This window comes from Meriones unguiculatus, chromosome 7 (assembly GCF_030254825.1).
Source record: "Meriones unguiculatus strain TT.TT164.6M chromosome 7, Bangor_MerUng_6.1, whole genome shotgun sequence".
Taxonomy (NCBI): domain Eukaryota; kingdom Metazoa; phylum Chordata; class Mammalia; order Rodentia; family Muridae; genus Meriones; species Meriones unguiculatus.
This window is the reverse complement of record NC_083355.1, coordinates 19,973,014-19,994,935: the sequence shown is the minus strand read 5'-3', so window position 1 is coordinate 19,994,935 and position 21,922 is coordinate 19,973,014. Positions and strand designations below refer to the sequence as shown.

Sequence of the window (21,922 nt, the reverse complement as noted above, 5' to 3'; positions counted from 1 at the left end):
GCCATAAACAGGTAGGAGACTCTACAAAGTTGTCTCTGGCCTATACAAACACACACATCCTATTTTGAAGAAGCTCAGATTTTTTTTTTGTTCATAGTAACTATTTTGACAAGAGAAAGAAGTGGGCCTGGGAGTTTAGTTTTGGGGAAGAGTGCTTAGCAGCCATTGTGAGTGGAACTTGTCTTTAGGAGGACTTGCTAAGCACTGTTGGAGGATCAGGAAACGCAGCAAGGGCCTAGAGACGACTCAGTGGGCAAGTCTCTTGCTGCCACACTTGACAATCTGTTTGATTCCCAGCCTCCACATGGCAGGAGAGAACGGACACCTGATGACCACAAGTTGATCTGATCTCCACACACGTGCAAAGGCACACACCTTCCCCCATACTGAATAAAAAGTCAACCCCCAAATAGAGACTATCTCCATTCTTCCAATTATCCCAAGAAAAAAGCTCAAATCACTACTGGGGCTTAACACAAACTCTTTCTGAGCTGGTCCTTGTGTGACTTCTCCCCCTCATCCAACCCTTGCTCCCTACACATAGCTCACCATTAACCTTTCTTCACTGCAATGTCTATTTTTCTTTAACAAGCCAAACTCACTCCTACACCCAGATCTTTATGTTTTCTGTTCCTGCCTATAAGAATTGTTCTCCACATTTTTCAAAGGCAATTCTTTCTTGTTATTTGGGTCTCAGCTCAGTTTTTTACAAAGGCTTCACCTGGCCTCTACAAGTGAGGTAGGGAACCCTTGACTCCAGACAACTGCTAGTCTGCTGTCCATCATGGCATTTATTGGTATATTAAATTCATCTGTTTATTGTGTATTCCCCCTGACTAGGGCATACATCATTCCAGAATAGGGAACGGTCATTTTTGTTTATTTGTATATCTAGTAACTGACACTCAGTAGACTTGCAATAAATGGTCGCTAAATGAAATTAAAACCAACAAAAGTATCATTTAATTGTGAATATATTGAGTAGTGTATAACAGTTTCAAAGAGATTCCACTAATTTTGTTTTGTGTTATCTATTGTCATCACCAGCTCTTGGCTGTTCTAAACTTATTCTTCCTCCTACATGCTTAACCTTATTTACCTTTCACTGTTCTTAGTATCATAAAAAAGCATTTCTTGGAAGGAAAGTATTTTTTTCCCCGAGACAGGGTCTCATGTAGCTTATGCTGGCTTTGAGCTCATTATGTAATTTAAGGAAGAACAAACCTCTCATCCTGCTGCTCTCACTAGCCTAGATTACAAGCTTGTGTAACGTATTCATGAGGTGCCAGGGATCAAACCCAGGGCTTCAAAGACAGGCACAAATTAAGCCAAATTACTACCCAAAGTCTTTTTCTTTAACAATGGTGAATAGCCAGGTTCCTACAAAGGTGTACACTTTATAAATGTCAGCAGAAGGGGCTGCAGAGATGGCTCAGTGGTTAAGAGCACTGGTTGCTCTTGCAGAGGACCTGGGTTCAATTCCCAATATCCATATGGCAGCTCACACTTGTCTGTAAAAAAGTCAGGAGGAGCTTCATGTGGTGGAACATACCTATAATCCTATAATCCCAGTGCTTGGGAGACCAGAGACAGGACTCTTTCTGATTTTCTTTTTTTAAAGACAGGCTCTTGATCTGGGCAGTGGTGGTCCAAGCTTTTAACTCCAGCACTCAGAAGGTAGATATCTGAGTTCAAGGTCAGTCTGGTCTATATCATGAGCTTCAGGACAGCCAGGGCTACACAGAGAAACCCTGCCTTGAAACAACAAAAACCAACCAACCAGCTGGGTGTGTCGACAGCACTCAGGGAGAAAGAGGCAGGTGGATCTCTGTGAGTTTGAGGCCATCCTGGTCTACAAAGTAAGTTCAGAACAGCCAAAGCTACACAGAGAAACCCTGTCTTGAAAACAACACCACCACCAAAACCCAACCAATCAACCAAAACGACAAGCTCTTGTTATGTTGTTCAGTCAGGCCTTAGACTCCCAAGTGCCAGTGCTACAGATGTGCACCACCTCATGTATGTCTGGAGGTGGCTCAGTATTTCTCTCTATCAATCTTTATTCTGGAAATTCCTTTCTTTCTCCAAAGAAAAGATTTTCTTTGAAACCTAGAATGAATAAGAATATGGCGTTTCCTGGCCTGCTGTGCATCACTCTTCATGTTCCTCCTTGTTGAGGAAAAAAAAAAGATGTGTGTGTTCTAAAGGAAGAAAGCAGAATCAGGTCCCACCCCCGCCTGTGACACCGATACCAACCAAGTGTCTCTGATTAGTTTGTGTCAAGTACCTACCACATTCAGAAGTTTTCTTTCTTGGATAGACCGGATTACCCCTGAAGAGAATACAGAAAAGATAAATCACACAGAGTACGTTCTTTTGTGGAGACGGGGAGCTCAGCTAGTCACAACAAAGTGGACTTTTTCTTAAAAATAATTATTTTTTATTATATGTACATTGGTGTTCTGTCTGCATGTATGCCTGTGAGCTGCCATGTGGGTGCTGGGAATTGAACCTGGGTCCATCTGGAAGAACAGCCAGTGCTTTTAATGGCTGAGCCATCTCTCCAGCACCAAAAGTGGCCTCTTTAATAAGGCTTGTGGCAGAGTTCCTTCTGGAGACAGCTGATGCATAAGCATTATACAAGTGCCGCTGTACATGGACCCCCGGCGCTATTAAATAAAACCCTGTTCACACGCTAACCCTGCTAACAGAAGATTAGGCCCTATATATTAAAAAAAGCAAAAACAAAACCAAACAAACAAAAGAAACACTTTCTCTGGATCACCAGCGGATCTGAACAAGGCAAGTTTTGTGTTACTACTAAAAACCCTTTGGAAGCTCAGACTTGGCATCAGCAGGAACCTCAGGTGTTAACATGTCAGGTGCAAAATGCAGCTGAGGTGCTGAAGGAGGCATCAGAGGCACCCACCCCACACCGAGCATTGTACTCACATGAATAGCTAACTATCCACTTTCCTCCTGCAATTCCTAGAAAATATTTCAGCGTCCGTTCACACACAAACTGAGCATCTGCAGAATGAAAAACATCCAAAGGGTGAGAAACACAGAAGCAGGAAGTACTGCCATCCCCCACCCCAGAAGCTGGAGCCCCAGCTCTCAAGATCAGTATGGAATTGTGATCCACCAGGATGATGACCAGGTTTGGACGCCTGGAAGAGGCAGATGCCACGTTAAGACCAGAGGAATTGTCAGCCTCAGCTTTGGGGTGCCAAGGCTAGCTAAAGAGTCCTATGTTAATTATCCTCATTAGCAACAGTGATTAATGTGGACAGAAATCTGTTTTACCAGACAGCAATATGTGAGAGAAGAAAATAGTGTTGAAGTCCTAAACTTGGGAAAAAAAAAAATCCTAAATCAGCAATGACAATGTGACAGAAGTTCACCCCTGCAACTCCGACCCGGAGGACCCTAGCCCCCTTGTATTCCTGAGAGGGACAGGAAACTGGTCTTGTCACAGCTATTCTCTTTTCTGTGTAGGCATTCCAACAAGCAGTAGCTGAAGAATCTGTTTATTGCCTAGTGTTTCAAAGGCCCCTTTGAAGAACTAAGCAAACTGAGAAAAACAAAGAACAACAACAACAAAAAAACATTTAAACAGGAGAAATGTATTCAGCCGAATCCCAAACACAGCAGGCCATCCAAAAGCAGCAGAAGTGTAGAAGTGGCCATTCTGCCTCACAGAATCCTCACAATTTTTGAAGCTTTTTGTTTAAATGCTATAAAAGCTGACTTTAGTTCACAAGCAATAAATGTGTTGCCTTTGAGTTTAAAGAGTTACTTTAGGTTTAAATTTTATTTTATAGCTCTCTTTTTACCCTTTGACAAACCTATTGCTTTAAATATATTAAAATTGTTCTGACTCCTGATTCCAGTGAACACTGCTCTCTGGTACAGTTTTCATGAACAAGAAATCTAGATTTCAGCAGCCTTAAGGCAGCAAGTCAAAGAGCTTTGGGCCCGTTGGTGAAGGCTGGTGTTCTCCCAGAATGGGTAAGGGTGTATCAGAGAACCAATTCTGCTAACGAGGTGTGGCCATGATTTGCACCCCATCTCCCTGTGCACTGTTTTTTTGTTTTTGACAATAATTCTTCAGATGCTAAAAGATGGATATCTTGGACCCCTCAGTCTTCTCATTCCTTTATCCTCTGTCAAACATCACTAATTTTTAAAAAAGATTTGTTATGCTTGGATGTATGTATATCACATGATTGCCTGGTGCCTAAAGGCACAAGGGGGCCTTGGATCCTGTGGAACCAGAGTTTTGGAAGGTTGTGAGCTGCCATGTGGGTGCCAGGAACCAAATCCTCTGCAAGAACAAATGCTCCGAACACTGAGCCATTGTTCCAACCCTCAAACTACATTATTTTGAGTTTCTTGTCCCCATCTACCTCTTGATACTTTTTAAAATTATTTTATTATTTTTATTATATGTACATTGCTCTATCTGCATGCACACCTGCACGCCAGAAGAAGACACCAGATCTCATTATAGATGGTTGTGAGCCACCATGTGGTTGCTGGGAATGGAACTCAGGACCTCTGGAAGAGCAGCCAGTGCTCTTAAGCTCTGAGCCATCTCTCCAGCCCCTTGATACTTTTTTTAAGATTGCTTAAAAAAAGAAAAAAGAAAAAGAAAACAGGGTGTGGTAGTGCAGGCCTGTAATCCCAGCACTCGGGGAGGCAGAGGCGGGTGGATCTTGTGAGTTCCAGGCCACCCTGGTCTACGAAGCTCAGCCAAGGCCATACAGAGAAACGCTGTCTTGAAAAAACAATTAAAAACTTCATTATTGTTTTATGTTTAGAGGTATTTTGTCTGTATGTATCCCTGCAGACCACAAGAGGGCATCAGATTGTGAGCTGCCAAGTGGGTGCTGCAAATTGATCCCAGGTCCTCTAGAAGACCAGCCAGTGCTCTAGCGCCCTCCTGATACTCTAAGCTTCTTAGTTGCCACTGTGAAAAAGCACCGTGCTCAGCATAGAGGATATCACCTAGACAGTCGCTGCAGAAGATTTATGAAAGGCTAAATCCGTACTTCACTTGCTACACATATTGGGCGTGTAGTAATGCAGGACAATTTCAAGCAAGCTTTTCAGCAGCCTGAAATGTTTACTCAGATTTTACACTGCCAAGTGAAAACTCCCAGTGCTCTCTTATGCACAGTTAAGACTGAAGGCGCAGAAAGCATACATCACGGAGCTGCTCCACTCTTCCTCTTTTCATGTTAAGGTTTAGGACTTGCTTCCTGAAACACGCTCAGCCACACTCAAGCCAGGAGCCACATGCAGCTAGCTAGTCTCCAGAGTCTGAGCAAAGACTTACTTCTACCCTGTTCTCTCCTTTGCCCTAGTTGCTCTTCTGTGATTTGGTCTTTGTTCTATACTCACCAAACTCCAAGCAGGTAGACAGGAAGTAGTTCCCATATTTAATCCAAAAGAAGGTGGTCAAACAAAATGGCTACCTTAAAAAAGCACAGAGTGACTACTGGGCACTTCATCCATGGCAGACTGAAAGATATGCTAGGCCCAAAAATATGTTGGAAAATTTGCACATATGAGACATATTCCATGCATGACAAAATATCCAATTTTTGTTGCTGTCGCTTCATTTTTTTTTTTTTTTTATTTGGAGACAGTCTTGCTTTATAGCCTAGGCTAGCCTTAAACTTCTGATCTTCCAGCCTCAGCCTCCTGAATGTTGAGATCATGGGTGTGAGTCAGTAAAGCCAACTTGTTCATGTTTTTTATATATATCCCAAGGGTAACTTTTTATTTGTGGTGCTAGAAATAGTACCTAGAGCAGTGGTTCTCGGCCTTCCTAAAGCTGTTGCCCTTTAACGCAGCTCCTCATGTTATGATCCCCAACCATAAAGTTATTTTTGTTGCTACTTCATAACTGTAATTTTGCGACTGTTATGAATCATCATGTAAATATAAATATCTGGGTTGGAGACACAGCTTACTGGTTAAGAGTACAGAATGTTCTTCCAGAAGACCCGGGGTTCAATTCCCGGTACCTACATGGTAGCTCACAACCGTCTACAACACCAAGATCTGACACCCTCTCATAGACATACACAAAGTTTTAAAAAAATCTATAAATATCTGTGTTTTCCCATAGTCTTAGGTGACCTCTGTGAAAGGGTTGTGCAAACATGACCCAGAGGTTGGGAACCACTGATCTAGGGCCTTGTGTATGCCAAGGGAGTCTGTTCTTCCACTAAGCTGCATCTGCAAACCCTGTAGGCAATTTTTCACAACGTTTCACATGCCTACATTGTGAGTGCAAACTGTCACACGAAGGGTGGAATTTTCCACTTGTAACGTTATGTCCATATTCCAACAGTTGTAGATCTGAACTTTTGGATTATGCATGCCTGACTTGATTGATATGGCTCTTCATATGGCTTATGAGGTAAATGCAACATAGTCTGTAAAAGTCTGCAGTATACCTGTTTTTATTATTACATGTGTAGTCTCCTCAGTAATTTCATCAGTCAAAGTGAGGCCATATTTTTCGGCAAACTTCTGCACAATCATCTGAAATGAAAATCAAATACTGAATTATGCTGCTATCTCTGGTACAAAGCTTAGAGCATTAATTATTCTAATTTTGAGCCTCCATGCCCGGGAAAGGCACATCTCTAAAAAAATCTAAAATATTATGTACGCGTGCATCCACGTGTGCATGTGCTTCGGTACACATGTGGAAGCCAATGGACAACTCTGTGGAGTTGGCTCTCTCCACTTTCATGTGTGTGGGAATTGAATTCAGGCTATCAGGCTCACGTGGCATATACTGTTGCGTCACTGTGATCACTCCACCTGGGCTTTTAAACATATAACATAGCTGAAGTCTCAAAACTGACAATTTAATAAAATCTATGCATAAATCATTCAGGCATGGTAGTATACACATTTAATCCCAGCACTCAGGAGGCCTAGAGGCAGAGGCAGGCAGATCTCTATGAGTTCTAGTCCAGCTAGGCTACAGTGAGATCTTGTCTCGAACAAACAATGCCCCTTACCCTCCAAACAAACAAACAAACAAACCCAAAACCATGTGTAAATCAGAGAAAAACATTCTAAATACAGTCTACACAGGACTAGAAGCCATGGAGTTACAAGCAGATCATATGGCTTGATTCTGAGTTTCTTTACAGAATGACAGCACACTATCCTGTAATAGACTTATCGGCTTACATCTCATAAACCCGAGCAGTAACTAGCCTTATATAGAAAGTTCTGCTGTAGCTAGATATGTAGCTTAAAACCGAGACTTAACTGATAGTTACAAAGCACTCAAGGAAAGATATTTGTATAGTCAGTACGAAAAATAAAATACCGGAAGAGATTATCTTCCCAAAAGAAATCTAGAGTCTCTTAGTTATTATCAAGCAAATAAAAATCAATAGGCAGTAAAAGAAATTAACCAGATCCATTACAGGCACAGTTGACATAGTTGGTAGCTACTGGTTGGTAAATAGGCTTGTTTACCAAAGAGCATCCTTTTCTAACCCTTGCTTCCCATGCAGACGTTGATATGCCCTTAGTACAACAATGGAAGACAGCCACCTTTCATGCTGCCTTACTTACACACTGCCACCGAGCACGGGAAACCAGCATGCTGGAGAAGCCAATGCTGCCCTCCTCCAACTTCCAGGCTGCCCTCTGCCAGTGTCATTAGCAATTCTGAACTGGTTAATTGCTGAAATCCCAGCTTTAAAACACTGTTCAGCTAGACAAGCAACTGCTGAAAAGATCATCTTAATACAGGCTTCAGAATTAATCATGTGTAATACAGTCAGTGGCTTTCATCATAAATTTAACACACTTCAGCAAGCCTGAATAGAGCTCAAAGTTTTCCTCTTTGCTTGTTTAAAGAAAGCATGTACCCAAGCTACTTGTAGTTTAATCTGCAGCTCAGAATTGCCCAAGGCAAAAATGATTAGACCACTCTAGCTAGCTCTAAAAAGCTGAACTCACAAAACAAAGAAATAGGAAATAAAAATTTTCAGTGAACAAATGGGAGTTCTAGATGTGTAAGCAAGTCCATCAAGAGCTAGTTAAACAAACAGAAGTAAGAATTTTCACAGCAAATTGCTGTCTGAGCATGGGATTGTGACAACATCAAGAGTTATTGTCCTGTACTTACACATTTTACCTATCAGGACAAAGCTTGTCTTTTCAATAGAGGACATGTGGAGGCACTGAGGATTCAGGCTGAGGCACCACCTGTGGAGCGGTTAGGATGGGGATGGTGCACAGTCCATGAACACTTCAGAATGATTTGGTTGCCTCTCGGCATGCAATAAAAATGGCATCTACTATTAAATCCAATTGATTGTCTGACATGTTAACAGTTAATCATAAGAGAAATAAATTTCCCAGAATGCTTGAAATGTACAAGTGACTTAAAGAGAAACATGGGTTCAGCGAACTTATTGTTATTCCCATCTCTGACGCAGAGACCCACGAAGGTACCCAGATCCTAAGAAGCAAGGGGGTGCTACAGGACAGATAGGAAGGACAAATCCTGGAGAGATGGCTCTGTCTCGGAACCAGGCTACTTTGAGTTACACACGTTCATAAGTTTACTTAGATGTGAGCCGAAGAGGGAAGATGATGCCTTCTGGAGAGGGGTGCTATATCCAGCTACCCCCACCTTTGATAAAAACAAACCACCAATATATAATTCAAACACTGTATCATATCCTCAAGGTGGCTAGTATTCAGTAATTGTTCCTCATATTCATTTCTTCCCACAGGTTTTCATTGCTAGTATTTATATTAATTAAGGAGTCTAAGTCAAGTCCCTGCCATAGGGATACATATGAACACACTCACTGCTTCTTTGTGGGTCAAGCCTGATACCACCATGGATATTTCTGCATGGGTTCTTTCTTCTGAAGATGTCAGTTCTGGCTTTCTCTTGCCCAAAGCCTCTAGCCCTGCCGTATCAGCCCAAGCAGCAGCGGGACTCTTGAAAGACGCAGCACCTTGACACTGGGATATTTTTGGTGCAGAGGTTGAAGTTGATGTGCAAACACGAGCTGGCTCTTTAGGGGACTCAGACTCAGAGTTTCTGATTGAGAAAAGGCTGATTCCAGATTCCAGGGATGGGGTTCTTTCTGAAAGGAGAGAAGTTTAACTTAAGTGGCAATAAATGCTGACTTCTAGGTTCCAGTCTCTGCAAAGAATTTAAAAGACCCATTAAGTTATGTTAATAGAATATTGTTGGTGAAAGCAATGTATCTTAATTTCTCTAAATAACATGACATTAAATGTAAAACAAACAAACAAAACCCCTCACATAACATGAGGTTGAAGAGATGGCTGTTCTTCCAGAATACCCAGGTTCAGTTCCCAATACCTTCATAGTAGCTCAAAACTGCCTCTAATTCAAATTCCAAGGCATCCATTCTTCTGACCTAAGTACCAGGCATGCATGTGCTGCACTGACATACATGTATGTAAAACACACACACACACACACTTACTCCAACAGAGCCATTTTCATCCATTATCGTTCTCTTTTAACATCTACTTATTTTGCACATGGAATCCACAGGGCAACTTGCTCAGACATCTCTCTGGCCTAGCCATTACATTTTATACTTTGAAAATAAATATACTTATTCATTCATTCATTTGCCGTGTCTATGTGCATATACTATAGAGGCCAGAGGACAATTTATAGGGTTTGGTTTTCTCCTTACACTTTAAGAATCCCAGAGATTGAACTCACAAGTCATCAGACTTGGTGGCAGTGCTCTTACCTTATAAGCCATCTTGCCAGTCCAGTCCAGAAACATTTACTGTCATGAGGCTTGGTGGCAAAGTCCTATAAGCCCAGCTACTTGAGGCTGCAGCAGGAAGCTTACAGGGTCAAGGCTTACTTGGGCTATATAGCAAGTTTAAAGTTAGGCTATACTTTAACTTATTAGGTGAAATAGGGTCTTGTGCTGGGTGGTGATGGCACATGCTTTCAATCCCAGCACTTGGGCGGCAGAGACAAGCTGATCTCTGTGTTCGAAGTCAGCTTGGTCTACATAGTGAGTTAATTACAGGACAGCCAAGCTTACACAGGGAAATCCTGTTTCGAAAAAAACCAAAGAAATAAGGTCTTATATACTGCCACTAATGAAACTGGCCTTGAACTCTAGGTGAAGCAATCCTCGTGCATCAGCTACTCAAGTAACTGAGGCTACAGACGTGTGCCACTACACTGCGTTCAATAACTATATTCTAAAAATAAAATTGACCACAGTAACCAAAGAAACAGCAATTATTATTATTGCTATTATTATTGTAGAAAGTCTAAGTAGCCCTGGCTAGCCTGGAGCTCACTATGGAGACCAGGCTGGCTTTAAACTCAGAGATCCTTCTGCCTCTGCCAATCAGGTACTGAGACTAATAGGTGTGTGCCACCATGCCCAGATGAAACAGCAATCTTTTATTAGTAGTAACTGGACAGGAATAGAGGTGATTTTAAATATTCTTATTTTGTATTTATTATGTTGCCCATTTTGGGGGCAGTCAATACACAGGACTTTCATTAAGGAAAAAAAGGTTAAAAATTATAAACCTTTACATCGTTCCCTTAATCAACAAGAACTAAATTAATAAACAAGCACCTAAAAACAGCAAACACATCTTTAAAACATTTTAGAAAATGTCAATGATCAAGAATTAAACTAGGGAGCTGGTGGTAGGGTGCTTGCTTTTTAATCTCAGCACTCAGGAGGCAGAGGCAGGTCAATCTTTGGGAGTTCCAGGACAGCCCGGTCTACACAGAGTTCCAAGATATCAGGGCCACACAGAAACAAAACAAACAAACAATTAGGCTAAAAAGATAAAAAGAACGGCTCAGCAGCTGAGAGCACTGGCTGCTCTTCCAGACAACCTGGGTTTTCTTCCTAGCACCTCCTGGCATGTAACTAGCATGTAACTCTAGCCCCAGGGTATCCGCCATCCTCTTCTGGCCTTAAGAGACACCAGATATGCATGCTGTGCACATACATGTGGGCAAAATACCTATGCACACGGCAGATAAGTAAATAAATCCTTAAAAAAATTAAGTTAGGTAAGAACACAGCCAAAATCTGATGCCAAATGCTTTTTTTTTAATGATTAATATATTTTTGGAGAATAACTAAACCTTTCTTTACTGATTAAAACTTTGATTTACAAGTCATAAAATATAATCACTTTACTAAGTGATTTCTGAAGCATAAAAGATAGTCATTTATATTCATTAAAAATAGTTGACTCTGGGGCTGGAGAGATGGCTTCAGCGATTAAGAGCACTGTCTGCTCTTCCAAAGATCATGAGTTCAATTCCTGGTGACCACATGGTGGTTCACAACCATCTACAGTGTGAACTGATTCCCTCTTCTGGCAGATGTAAATGCAGATAGAACACTTATATACATAAAATGAATAAATCTTAAAAAAAAAAAAAGTTCACTCTGGGATGTGACTTATTTTCCAGTAAAGTACAGGCCTCTAACTTTTTATTCTAGGGTCTCAAGATTCTAACAGTCGAAATGAAACATTTAGATGACCAGACTCTACAATGTTCAAAACTATGAGTAATCCGCTATGGACAGACTTACAACTGTAATAATTTTCAAGTACACTCAGATTGCAACTCAAGTTATTTTTCAAAAGTACACTTACATATTTATAATAAACACCCATGATAACCCAGTGCATTTGAAAGCTGACAAACCAGAACAGCTTTATCAGGATACAGAGTGAAACAAAGTGTTTCTCCATTAAAAAGGTGAAGCATTACCTAGATCTTGCCTTGGCAAGCAAAACTGCCCTGTTAAGTTCTGTGGTTCACATGACTTCTCCAATTCAACAGCCTGAAGGAGCTCCTCTTGAGGTGGGCAGTTTCTGTTCTGAAGACCCCCAGAGCGGCTATGTGCAGAGCACCTACTGCCTGTCAATGGAGATTTAAAAGGGGAAGGCCTGGAAAGATGGATGAAAGAAGAAAACCATCACTACCAATTCAGAAAGGCCTAATCATAACTCCTCGGCAGCCAAAGCATGAGTGAAACATCTCTCTGTCACAGAAATAAGGAATGATCAGCAAAAAAGAGCCCACGCGACAGCCTAGGAGCCGGGATTCATGCTGCCTGCCAACATGCCACTGCTGACGTACGGTATCTCCCCTCCAGGGCTGGTCTGAGGCAGTATATCTCAGAGCTGTTTAGAAGCATGTCAGCAATTTTTTCTTTTGCCAAATATCCACTGTGGCTAATTCAGATTCTATCCACTATTCTACTTGAGTCCAAATGCATGTGAGGCCTCTTATGAAGATAGAGAACTGGGTAATGCTGACATCTTCACATTTTATTTCTACTCAGTTTTGGAAGAATTTATAACATCCCCTTTATTTCCTGCCTTTTCAATGTCCAAAGTCATTCTAAAAGCAAGATGCTGGGCTGCAGACATGGCTCAGCAGTTAACAGCACTTTTCTTCTTGCAGAGGACCTAGGTTCAAGTCCTAGCACACACATGATGGTTCACAGCTGTGCATAGCTCCAGCTCCAAGATGCACAACAGAGACATACCTTTGAGCAAAATACTCACACATGCAAAATAAAATAAAATAAAATAAATAAAAGCCAGGAGTAGTAGCACATAAATGAAAGTCAGTCTCCTGAGGTAGAGGCTGAAGGTCACCCTTAACTACAAAGTAAGTTCAAAGCCAACCTGGACTACCTGAGACCCTGTCTTGAAATACATACACAAAAATATACAATTAAAAACAACAACAACAAAAAGGTCAACTATCAGGGGCAGGCACATACCTCAGTGGAAAAGCAGTTTGCCTAGCACACTTGAAGGCCTGTATTTGATTCCCACCAACACACACCCTAAAAAGTCAACCATTACACCTTAATAATTTGTATGTCTAATGAGCAGTTCCTCTAGTGTTTTGAGTGTTTATGACTTACTATGCCAATGAGATACTTACCACAAAACATCACTTTAGTACCCAAAAAAGCAGACTCCCCTACCTTTTGGAGGGGGTTACAATCTCAATGCCAGCTTAAAAATAAGTTCTAGGTTAAGTCCAAAGCCAGGGAAGGATGGCATTGTTAGATTATTGACAACCTGTCACCATTCCCCAAAAGGATATATACACATACTAAGGATTCAGAAAAACAAGAGCTCTTTTGTTTCTTGGAGTGCTAAGATGTTTGTCCTATAGGTGTATCTCTGAAAATAAAAGCAGGCTTTGGTGGTACTTTTCTCTAATCCCCAAATTCAGAAGACTGATTTGACAGTCTCATTTTTTTCTGTATAGTTTTTATCAAGTGATTTAAATATATGTCCTGAAACAATATTTTTAATATTTCCCAGAGTAAATGAACAGACTTCTAGGAAGGCAAACATTTCAGTTAGGGCAAGGCCTGCCTGGAGCCATCTGTCATCAGCTCCTAAGCGTGTTTCAGTTTTGGTTAATTCTATTGTATTTTCACCTTTAAAAGAAAGGCCAAGGGGCTGGAGAGATGGCTCAGTGGTTAAGAGCACTGTCTGCTCTTCCTAAAGGACCGGGGTTCAATTCCCAGCACCCACATGGCAGCTCACAACTGTTTGTAACTCCAATTCTAAGGGACTTGATTGAAATCCTCACACCAATGCACATAAAAAAGAAAAAAATAATATTAAAAAAAAAAAGTTCAAGTGCTTATTTCTCAGGTTGTGGTTTAAGCCTTGTACACACCCAAAAAGGCTGTATCCAAATAAACAGAGGAATGTAACCTATGATCACTAAGTGTCTGTAAATGTGTACACCCAGTATTCTGAAGGCTGAAGGAGCATTATTGCAAGTTTGATGCCAACCTGGTGAGTTCCAAACCATCGAGAATGACCCTGTCTCAAAAACACCCCCAAACAAAGCCAAGGAAAAGAAAACAGGAACTGACGCTGAGTAGCCACCTTGATTTTTCTCTACCTTATTTTGGAGACAGGGTCTCTTCTGAGAAAACCAGTTTGGATAAACTAGCTGGCCAACAACACTAAAGAACTTCCTGTCTTTGTGTCCCAGAGCTGCCGTTTTAGGTTTGTTTGCTGCTCCTGGCATTTTTTGTATGAGTGAGGTGCACGTGCAGTCATGCATGCATGTGTGCTTGCCTGGGTGGGTGATCGTGGAGGCTGGAGTCTACCGCTATAGCTCTGTACCCATCTCTCACTGCACCCAGGATCTGCCTATCTCTGTCCCTGGCTCAGGAACCCTAGCACAGGGTTATAGGTGTGCAGCTTCTAATAACTTTTAGGTGGGCTTTAGTGACTGAACTCAGCTCCTCATGTTTGCATTGAAATCACATGATTGAGTCATGGCCCTAGCTCAGAGATTTTTTTTTTTCTTTTTGATTTTTCAGGACAGGGTTTCTCTGTGATGCCCCGGCTGTCCTTGAACTCAGAGATCCTGCCTGCAAACCAAGTGCTAAGATTAAAGGCTCACGCCACCACTCCTGGCTTGATGAAAACAAAGTTAAGAGCAGGTCAGTGCAAGCAAAGATGTCACCTGGATGCCACAGACTGACGTCTCTTACCTTCCCACTTCCGATTCTTTTTCTGTACTGGTGGAACCGCCGGGACATTGTGGCTGGAACTTGTCAGCAGAAGGGCTCTTTGGATTCTGGCTTACAGGGTTCTTATTAATGTTCTCTGAAGTTAAAATTGCTTTAAATAGAATGAGAAAAATCTATTTTACTTATTTGTTCTGATGGTCTTAATTCAGGTGAGGATATTGATTTTTTTAAAAGCAGTAATCTAGGACAGTCAAACTGGTTTTTTTTTCTTTTGTGTGTGACAGGACCCTCGTGATTCTCTAGCCTCCATCTTTTCAGCATAATTTACCAGCGTGGGCCAGCACAAAAGTCAGTGACAGGACTGAACAACTGATCTTTCTGCCTTTACCCCTCAGGTACAGGGTCCCAGCTGTGTGCCTTCACACCTGACTGTATGTAGCAGACTGTGGGGCTCTGCTGGATAAGGCTGAAGTCTGACATCTCTGGATAGCCATTTATTTGCAGTCTGTCTATGATGACAGACTCCCTTTTCTCAGCAAGGTTCTAAAAGTCTCCCCTGATCTGGGTGACCCCACGTCTTGTAAGGAGGGTCATATAGCCCTCAGGGAAGATTACAGAACAGACCCTTTTCTGATAAGGAAACCACTCCAGCAAACAGCTGGGAATTCTTAGAAATGCTCCACCCTGCTAAGGATCCTAGTCCCCGGCAGTGATTTCCAACTGTACTTGGAGATTTCCTCCTCACCTATAGGATAATTAAGTACTGTATTCTCCTTCTTGTGAAAGGACCAAGCTACTGCATGAAAAATGAGACAGCACATGTAAACCAAGTATCCTTGAAGCACTGACCCCAGGGAATCAAGCATACTCATCCTTGAAATCTCACCCACTGCCCTAAGGTTTATAAATCCCTGATTTCAAACAAACAGGCTGCAAGCTCACCAGGCATGGGTTTTCACCACCCTTCCACACCTCTGCTGGGCTGAGCACAACAGCTTAACCCAGAACTGTAACATTATTTTGCTATAGTCATAGGCTTTGGAAGCCCCAGCTTCCACTGCCACTGGCAATCTCATTCTAAAAGAGCTAAATTGTAACACTATGTGGAAAACTTTGACACCCCAGCCTAGCACATAGGCCTTGGGCTAGGCCTCGCCCTAAAATGCTCTAGCTGTCCCTGAGAGAAACAGAGCCCCCATTCTTTGTCCGGAAGCCAGCTCCAGGACCCTAGTGGATCTCTGAGTTAAGGCTAGCCTGGTCTACAGAGTGAGTTCCAGGATAGCCAGGGCTACACAGAGAAACCTCATCTGGAAAATCCCAAAGGAAAAGAGAGAGAGAAAGAGAGGGAGAGAGGGGAAAAAAAAGAAAAACAGAACAGGATTTTTTTTTTTTTTACTAGTTTTATTTTTTCAGAACAGGAATGTTAAGACTTTATAAATAGTTATTCAGTTACCACAGGCTGAAAACAAACTATCTTTGAGTCTTTCTTTTTTGGCCCTGCGTGACAAGAAAACAAGAATATATAATGTATTCTTATCTCTGAAGCAAACTGAACTGTGCCCAAATCTCTACTGCCATCAAGAAAGCAAAAGTACTGAAATCACAAAACACACCAAACACAACACAGGACCCGGCTGGAGTGTTAATGTGTTTCTGTGTGCACAAGTGAGTATAGGCTGTGTGTGTGTGTGTGTGTGTGTGTGTGTGTGTATGTGTGTGTAGGCCGTAGGACATTTGCCTCACACTTTCAATCACTATGAAACACACACACCTCTACCTCACGGTACTGGTTGATAAGGAATCTTGAGAAATATAAGGAACTAATAAAGAAAGGCACAGAAATAGGAAAATCATAACTGACCCAAGGTAAGGCTCTGGCACGTGCTACTATGCAAAGTAGAAAAAATATTCAAACATCAAAAACAATTAATTGAAAATTAAATATCTTCTATCCATTTAAAGCCACTAAAATCTAGGAATGAGAGTGTATACCTTTAATCCTAGCACTTGGTATAAGGACAGAGGGGCATTTCCAGGCTAGCCAAGGCTACATAGTGAGACCCTATCTCAAAAACAAACAAAGCCCCAGGGCAGTGTTTAACACCAGAACCTGGGAGAGACAGGGAGGGTCTCAGTGAGGTCACCCCAGTTTCCACAGGGAGTCCTAGGACAGCCTAGAGCACCTGTCCAAAAAAAGACAACCCTTTCCCCCGAAAAAGACACTGGAACCAACTGTGAGCCACCCTACTCAGGAGAATATTGGAATGTTGGAAACAGCTCAAAAGCGGAGACTCGGGGGTTAAGAGCACTTGTTGCAGTGGGACCCAGTGCTGCTCCCATTGCTGCACTCAGGGAGGCAGAGGCAGGTGGATCTGTGTTTGAGGCAGCCTGGTCTACAAAGTGAGTCCAGGACAGCCAAGGCTACACAGAGAAACCCTGTCTTGAACCTCCTCCACCCCCGCAAAACAAACAAACAAACAAACAAACACCCACAAAACTTGTTGCTCTTGCAGGGGACTTGGGTTTGGTTCCCAGAACGCACATGGTGTTCATGTACTATCTTACAGCTACCTGTAACTTCAGTCCCAGGGGATCCATTGCCCTTTTCTGACCTCTGTGGACACCAGGCACTCACTTAGAGCACATATGCACATGCAGGCAAAACAGTCATGTACATAATCTTCTCTCCATGAAAAAGACTGGTGGTCAGGCCTAGTGTCATAGGCAGGAAGATCCAGAGTGCGTTGAAGGCAGAGTGTGTGCCTAGCATTCATGAATCTCTGCATTAGAGCCCCAGCGCTGCACAAAACAAGCATGGTGATGCACGCCCAAACCCAATTTCAGCATTTGGCCAATGCTGAAAAGGACCAGCACTTCAAGGTTATCCTTAGTTACACGGTGGGCTTGAGACCAGCCTCAGAGTGGAGGGGTGGGCTGCAGAGCCAGCTTAGTGGTTAAGAGCGCTTGCTGTGTAACCCTGAGGACCTGAATTTGGATCCTAGCACCTGTTATAAGCTAGGGGTGGCTCAGGTGTACCTGTAACCCCAAGGCTGGGGGTAAGGGTGAGAGGTGTGAAGACAGAGGATTGCTAGGACTTCCTGGCTGCCAGTCTAGCCATATAGAATGCAAACTCCAGATTTAAGAAAAGACTACCTCAGAGAAGTTGGAAAGTAAGACATTTCATGTGTGCACGATTGAACAGACACACACACACACACACACTACATACATACACAGCACATTCACCAAAAAAAGAATTATGATTAATTAACATTAAGATAACATCAGGAAGAAAATGAACCACGCCAGGAGCCTCTGAAAATCCTCCATATATGACTGTACCCTTTCTGTAAACCTTCTTAACCATAGCACTTAAGTCTATATCAAAAAATATCTTTTTGTTTGTTTGCTTTTTGAGACAGGGTCTCTCTATGTACTCCTGTCCCAGAGCTCGCTATGTAGACCAGGCTGGCCTTAAACTCATAGAGATCCTCCTGCATCTGCCTCTCTGAGTGCTGGGATTAAAAGTGTGTGCTCTTCCTAAAAATATCTTTAAAAGGTAAAGGAGATTGGGTTTCTCCTAATGCATCAGCCTAAGGAGAGAAAGGCTCAAAACTGGAGTTGGTATTGTCAGTCAAGTATTTTAGAAATGAGCCACAAAGAAACATTTTTATTCTTTTCACAAAGAAACATTTTATCTACAGATATTCAGTTGGAGGAAAAAAACCTAGCATGTATGCCAAATGTGAGGTAGTAGGTTTAGGCAGCGATTGGAAGCTAGACAGTAACAATTCTTATCTTGTGCATTAGCACTGAAAGTCCCATCTATTTTCACAATAACAGTGACAGTACCCCAAAGATAACTGTACTGGGGATGGGACTCTGTTTCATTATCTGGTGATAAACTAAATGAAGATGCAGTAACAAAGAAAGTATTTAAGGGAACAGACTCATTTTGAATCAGTGCCATAGCAACAGAGTTCCCAGCTTCCCTTGCATGAGCTACTGTTTCTTTCAGAATATAAAAATATTACAAGGCACATGTGGAGACCAAGGCCACTATACCGAATAATGAACAGTGCTGAGTCTCTAAGAGTCAAAGGAAGGCCTCAGGGCCCCAGAGGACTGTGGAGGAGGTGCTGAACCCGAGCACCAAGACTGGTGGGACTACTGCGACCAGAGCAAAGAAACTCGGAGAGGGGCTCACCACCTTGGTCTGTGCCCAAGCACCAACTCCTGTATGTGGCTGCCAGACACAAGGATTCTCTAATGAAAACTCTTACTCCTGATCCCCGTGCCTCCACCCCGCAAGCGCACACACGACCACCAAACCCCACTTTCTGAATGAAAACGTAAGGAACAGCTCCTGAAATAAAAGGTTTTTCCTTCAGACCAGAAAACACCGAAAAAGGTCTTTGCTTTGTGATCTATCACTATAAGGAGTACATCTGAGTGGTTTTTATTTTCTCATGGCTTTCTGGAATTAAGGGGTCAACTACCACCAATCTCCCCAACAACTAAGAGCAAGAACTATTTCTATTTGCTGTGGGGTCTCCATAGGCCCCCTAGAAGGACATGAACGAATGATTATCTTGGGCCCCTCTGCAGGGTACATCGCTTGTAAGCAGGGACTAGAAATAAGGCTCCCAATTACTCAGGGAACAACTTAGTAAACACGGAGTAAGCAAAGATCACTCAGTGATGGAACTCAGTCCTCACTTCTTGAAAGAAACAGAGGTTAAGGAAGGCAGAGTTTTGCTTCCGATACTGGCATTTGTTCAGTATTACAGACCTGTGTAGAGGGATTTTAATCCAGCAACATGGCTACTCTGGCTGGAATACAGACATGACCCTAGCACATACCTTTAATCCCAAACAATGAAGTTTACTAGTAAAGTTAAGTAGTAGAAAGAAGCAGCCATGTTTGAAAGTGATATCTAAATGAGGCAGACAAAGTAATGAATTAGAGAAAGATTTGACAGAATAGGATATGCCCAACTTTCATGAGAATAGAGGAGAGGTGACTTAAAAGGAAAGAGAGAAAGACAGACAGACACAAAGAGACAGAGAGAGGAGGCAGTTTTACAGAGACAGGCTATAGAGAGAACAAGCTAGACACAGGTGAAGACAGATGACCCAAAGAATGAGAAGGAGCCAGAGATTAGAACAGATTGCTAGAGTTAGTCTCAGGCCAAGCAGACTAGAAAGTCAGAAGCTGAGAGAATCAGTCAGTTTAGAGAGGCGCTTGAGCCAGAAGAGCTGAGTTCAGCCAGCCAGCCAGCCAGCAGGAGTTCAGAAAGGTCTAGAAAGGGTGAGCTTTGAGCTCATTCAGCAGTAAGTCTCAGAGGCTGAAAACACTCTAAGCCTAGGCTAACAGACAGAGGCTGGAAGCTTCTGAGATGACAACCGGACAGGTGAATAAAAGGTATTTACAGACCTGTTCCTGATATGTTTTCTTCTGGATTTGGTAGGTCTTCCGGGGCACGAGGGTCAGCTACAAGGGAAGGGGAGTGGACAGAAGGCTGGTTCCCATGCTGCTCCAGCACAGCTTCCAGGTGAGCCATTTCCTGTTGGAGCTTTATCAGGTTATCTTTCATGGTAGCTTTCTGCTGTAAAACCAAAAGAGAACACCAAAAAATGTCACACACTTTTGAGGGACATGTCATAAAGTAAAAATGTCACACCAACTAATTTCAGCAAGAGAACCAAAATCACCTAGCATGGAATTATGAGTTCTGGTTGAATATCTTTTAATCCAACCATGCTCATGTGGTTAATGACCTTGAAATTATTTCAGAATGATGTTGAGAGAGAGAGAGCATTTTCCAATTCTCCTAAATAGACTTGCTTCATTGTAGCTCATTATTTTCTTTTAAAAATAAAGGGGTTGCGGAAGGGCGACGGTGAAGGACACAGGATGGGACAGGGGACACAATGATGGATACAATAACAGTACCTTAGGCTTAAAATTTGCAAGAATCTGTTAATATCTTACATAAACCATTTTTCAAAGATTCGGTACTGTGGAATAAGAATTTAATTAGTTTGCAAAAAAAAAAAGTATGCTTAAAAAAAATTAGGTTATGGATGTTTTGTCTACATATGTATGACTAATGCTCTCAGAGGCCACAAGAGAGCATTAGATCCACCAGAACAGGAGTTGTGAGCCATCATGTGGGTGCTGGGAACTGAACTCAGGTCCTCTGTAAGAGCAGCAAGTACTGCTAACCACTGCACCATCTCTCTAGCTCCTGATTTAATTTTTTTATTTTATTTTTAAAGTATCTATAAGCTAAGAGTAGAGATGTGCTCAGCACCAAGTATAGTTTTTTTTTAGATTTATTTATTTACTATGTATACAGTGTTCTGCCTGCATGTATACTTGCACACCAGAAGAGGGCACCAGATCTCATTATAGTTGTGAGCCACCATGTGGTTGCTGGGAATTGAACTTAGGACCTCTGGAAGAGCAGCCAGTGCCCTTAACCTCTGAGCCATCTCTCCAGCCCTCACTATATTTAGTTTTTAAATGGATGAAGTATTGAATAATTTTCTATTACACTCTAGGAGACCTGTAACAGCTACTGTTTTCAATTCAAGAGAATGAAATCTTCTTGAACATGAGTTCCTACTGTTTACGGTTCCAATTCAGTAAGTCATCTAGCGAGGCAGTGGCAGTGCCTACCTTTTACCCTAGCACTGGGGAGGCAGAGGTAAGCTACAAGGGAAGGGGAGTGGACAGAAGGCTGGTTCCCATGCTGCTCCAGCACAGCTTCCAGGTGAGCCATTTCCTGTTGGAGCTTTATCAGGTTATCTAATAGTTTATCAGGTTATCTAATAGTTCAAGACCAGCCTGGTCTACAAATTGAGTTCCAGGATGGCCATGGCTACACAGAGAAACCCTGACTTGAAAAACCAAAAAGAAGTTGTCTAAACTGGGCATAGTAGTATACTCCACTAATCCCCAGCAACTGAGTTGAGGCCTATCTGGCCTATATAGTGAGTTCCAGACTAGCCAGGGCTACACAGTGAGGCCCTGGCACAAACAATCCCAGCAAGTTAAAAGTATTTGATAAGCAAAGAATGTAGGTATATAAAGAACTTCCCAAAATATATGTCTCTTCACCACTTTCAGTAGGAATGTTGTTTTTTAGTTGGGGGAGGAGAAAAATCAGTTTCATCTTCTCTTTCTTTCTTCTGACCCTTGAAAATGACTTTGCTCTCCACTAAAAACAAGCCATTTTCTTCCTACAGCTACATTAAATGCATAGTTCTCAAGAGACTTTCATGACCAAAAAAAAAAAAATGTATTTTCAGCTTTACTCTGAGATGTACAGCTGCCAACATCT

The 21,922-nt window shown here is 42.1% G+C and overlaps 1 protein-coding gene across 9 annotated transcripts in view; it reads right to left on the bottom strand.

Annotated features, from left to right (window-relative positions):
- Positions 1-21,922, bottom strand: part of Brca1 (BRCA1 DNA repair associated) — a 66,351-nt gene that overhangs the window by 11,230 nt on the left and 33,199 nt on the right. For 6 of the 9 annotated variants that reach the window (XM_021641183.2, XM_060386658.1, XM_021641185.2 and 3 more), the window contains 7 exons: positions 20,011-20,182; positions 14,595-14,724; positions 11,819-11,997; positions 8,866-9,149; positions 6,471-6,558; positions 2,953-3,030; positions 2,292-2,332 (listed from right to left, as the gene is read on the bottom strand). In XM_021641183.2, coding sequence (XP_021496858.1) covers positions 2,292-2,332; positions 2,953-3,030; positions 6,471-6,558; positions 8,866-9,149; positions 11,819-11,997; positions 14,595-14,724; positions 20,011-20,182 — 972 coding nt within the window. The remainder of the gene's footprint in view (positions 1-2,291; positions 2,333-2,952; positions 3,031-6,470; positions 6,559-8,865; positions 9,150-11,818; positions 11,998-14,594; positions 14,725-20,010; positions 20,183-21,922) is intronic. The other 3 variants (XM_060386655.1, XM_021641181.2, XM_060386657.1) reach the window with 1 other exon arrangement.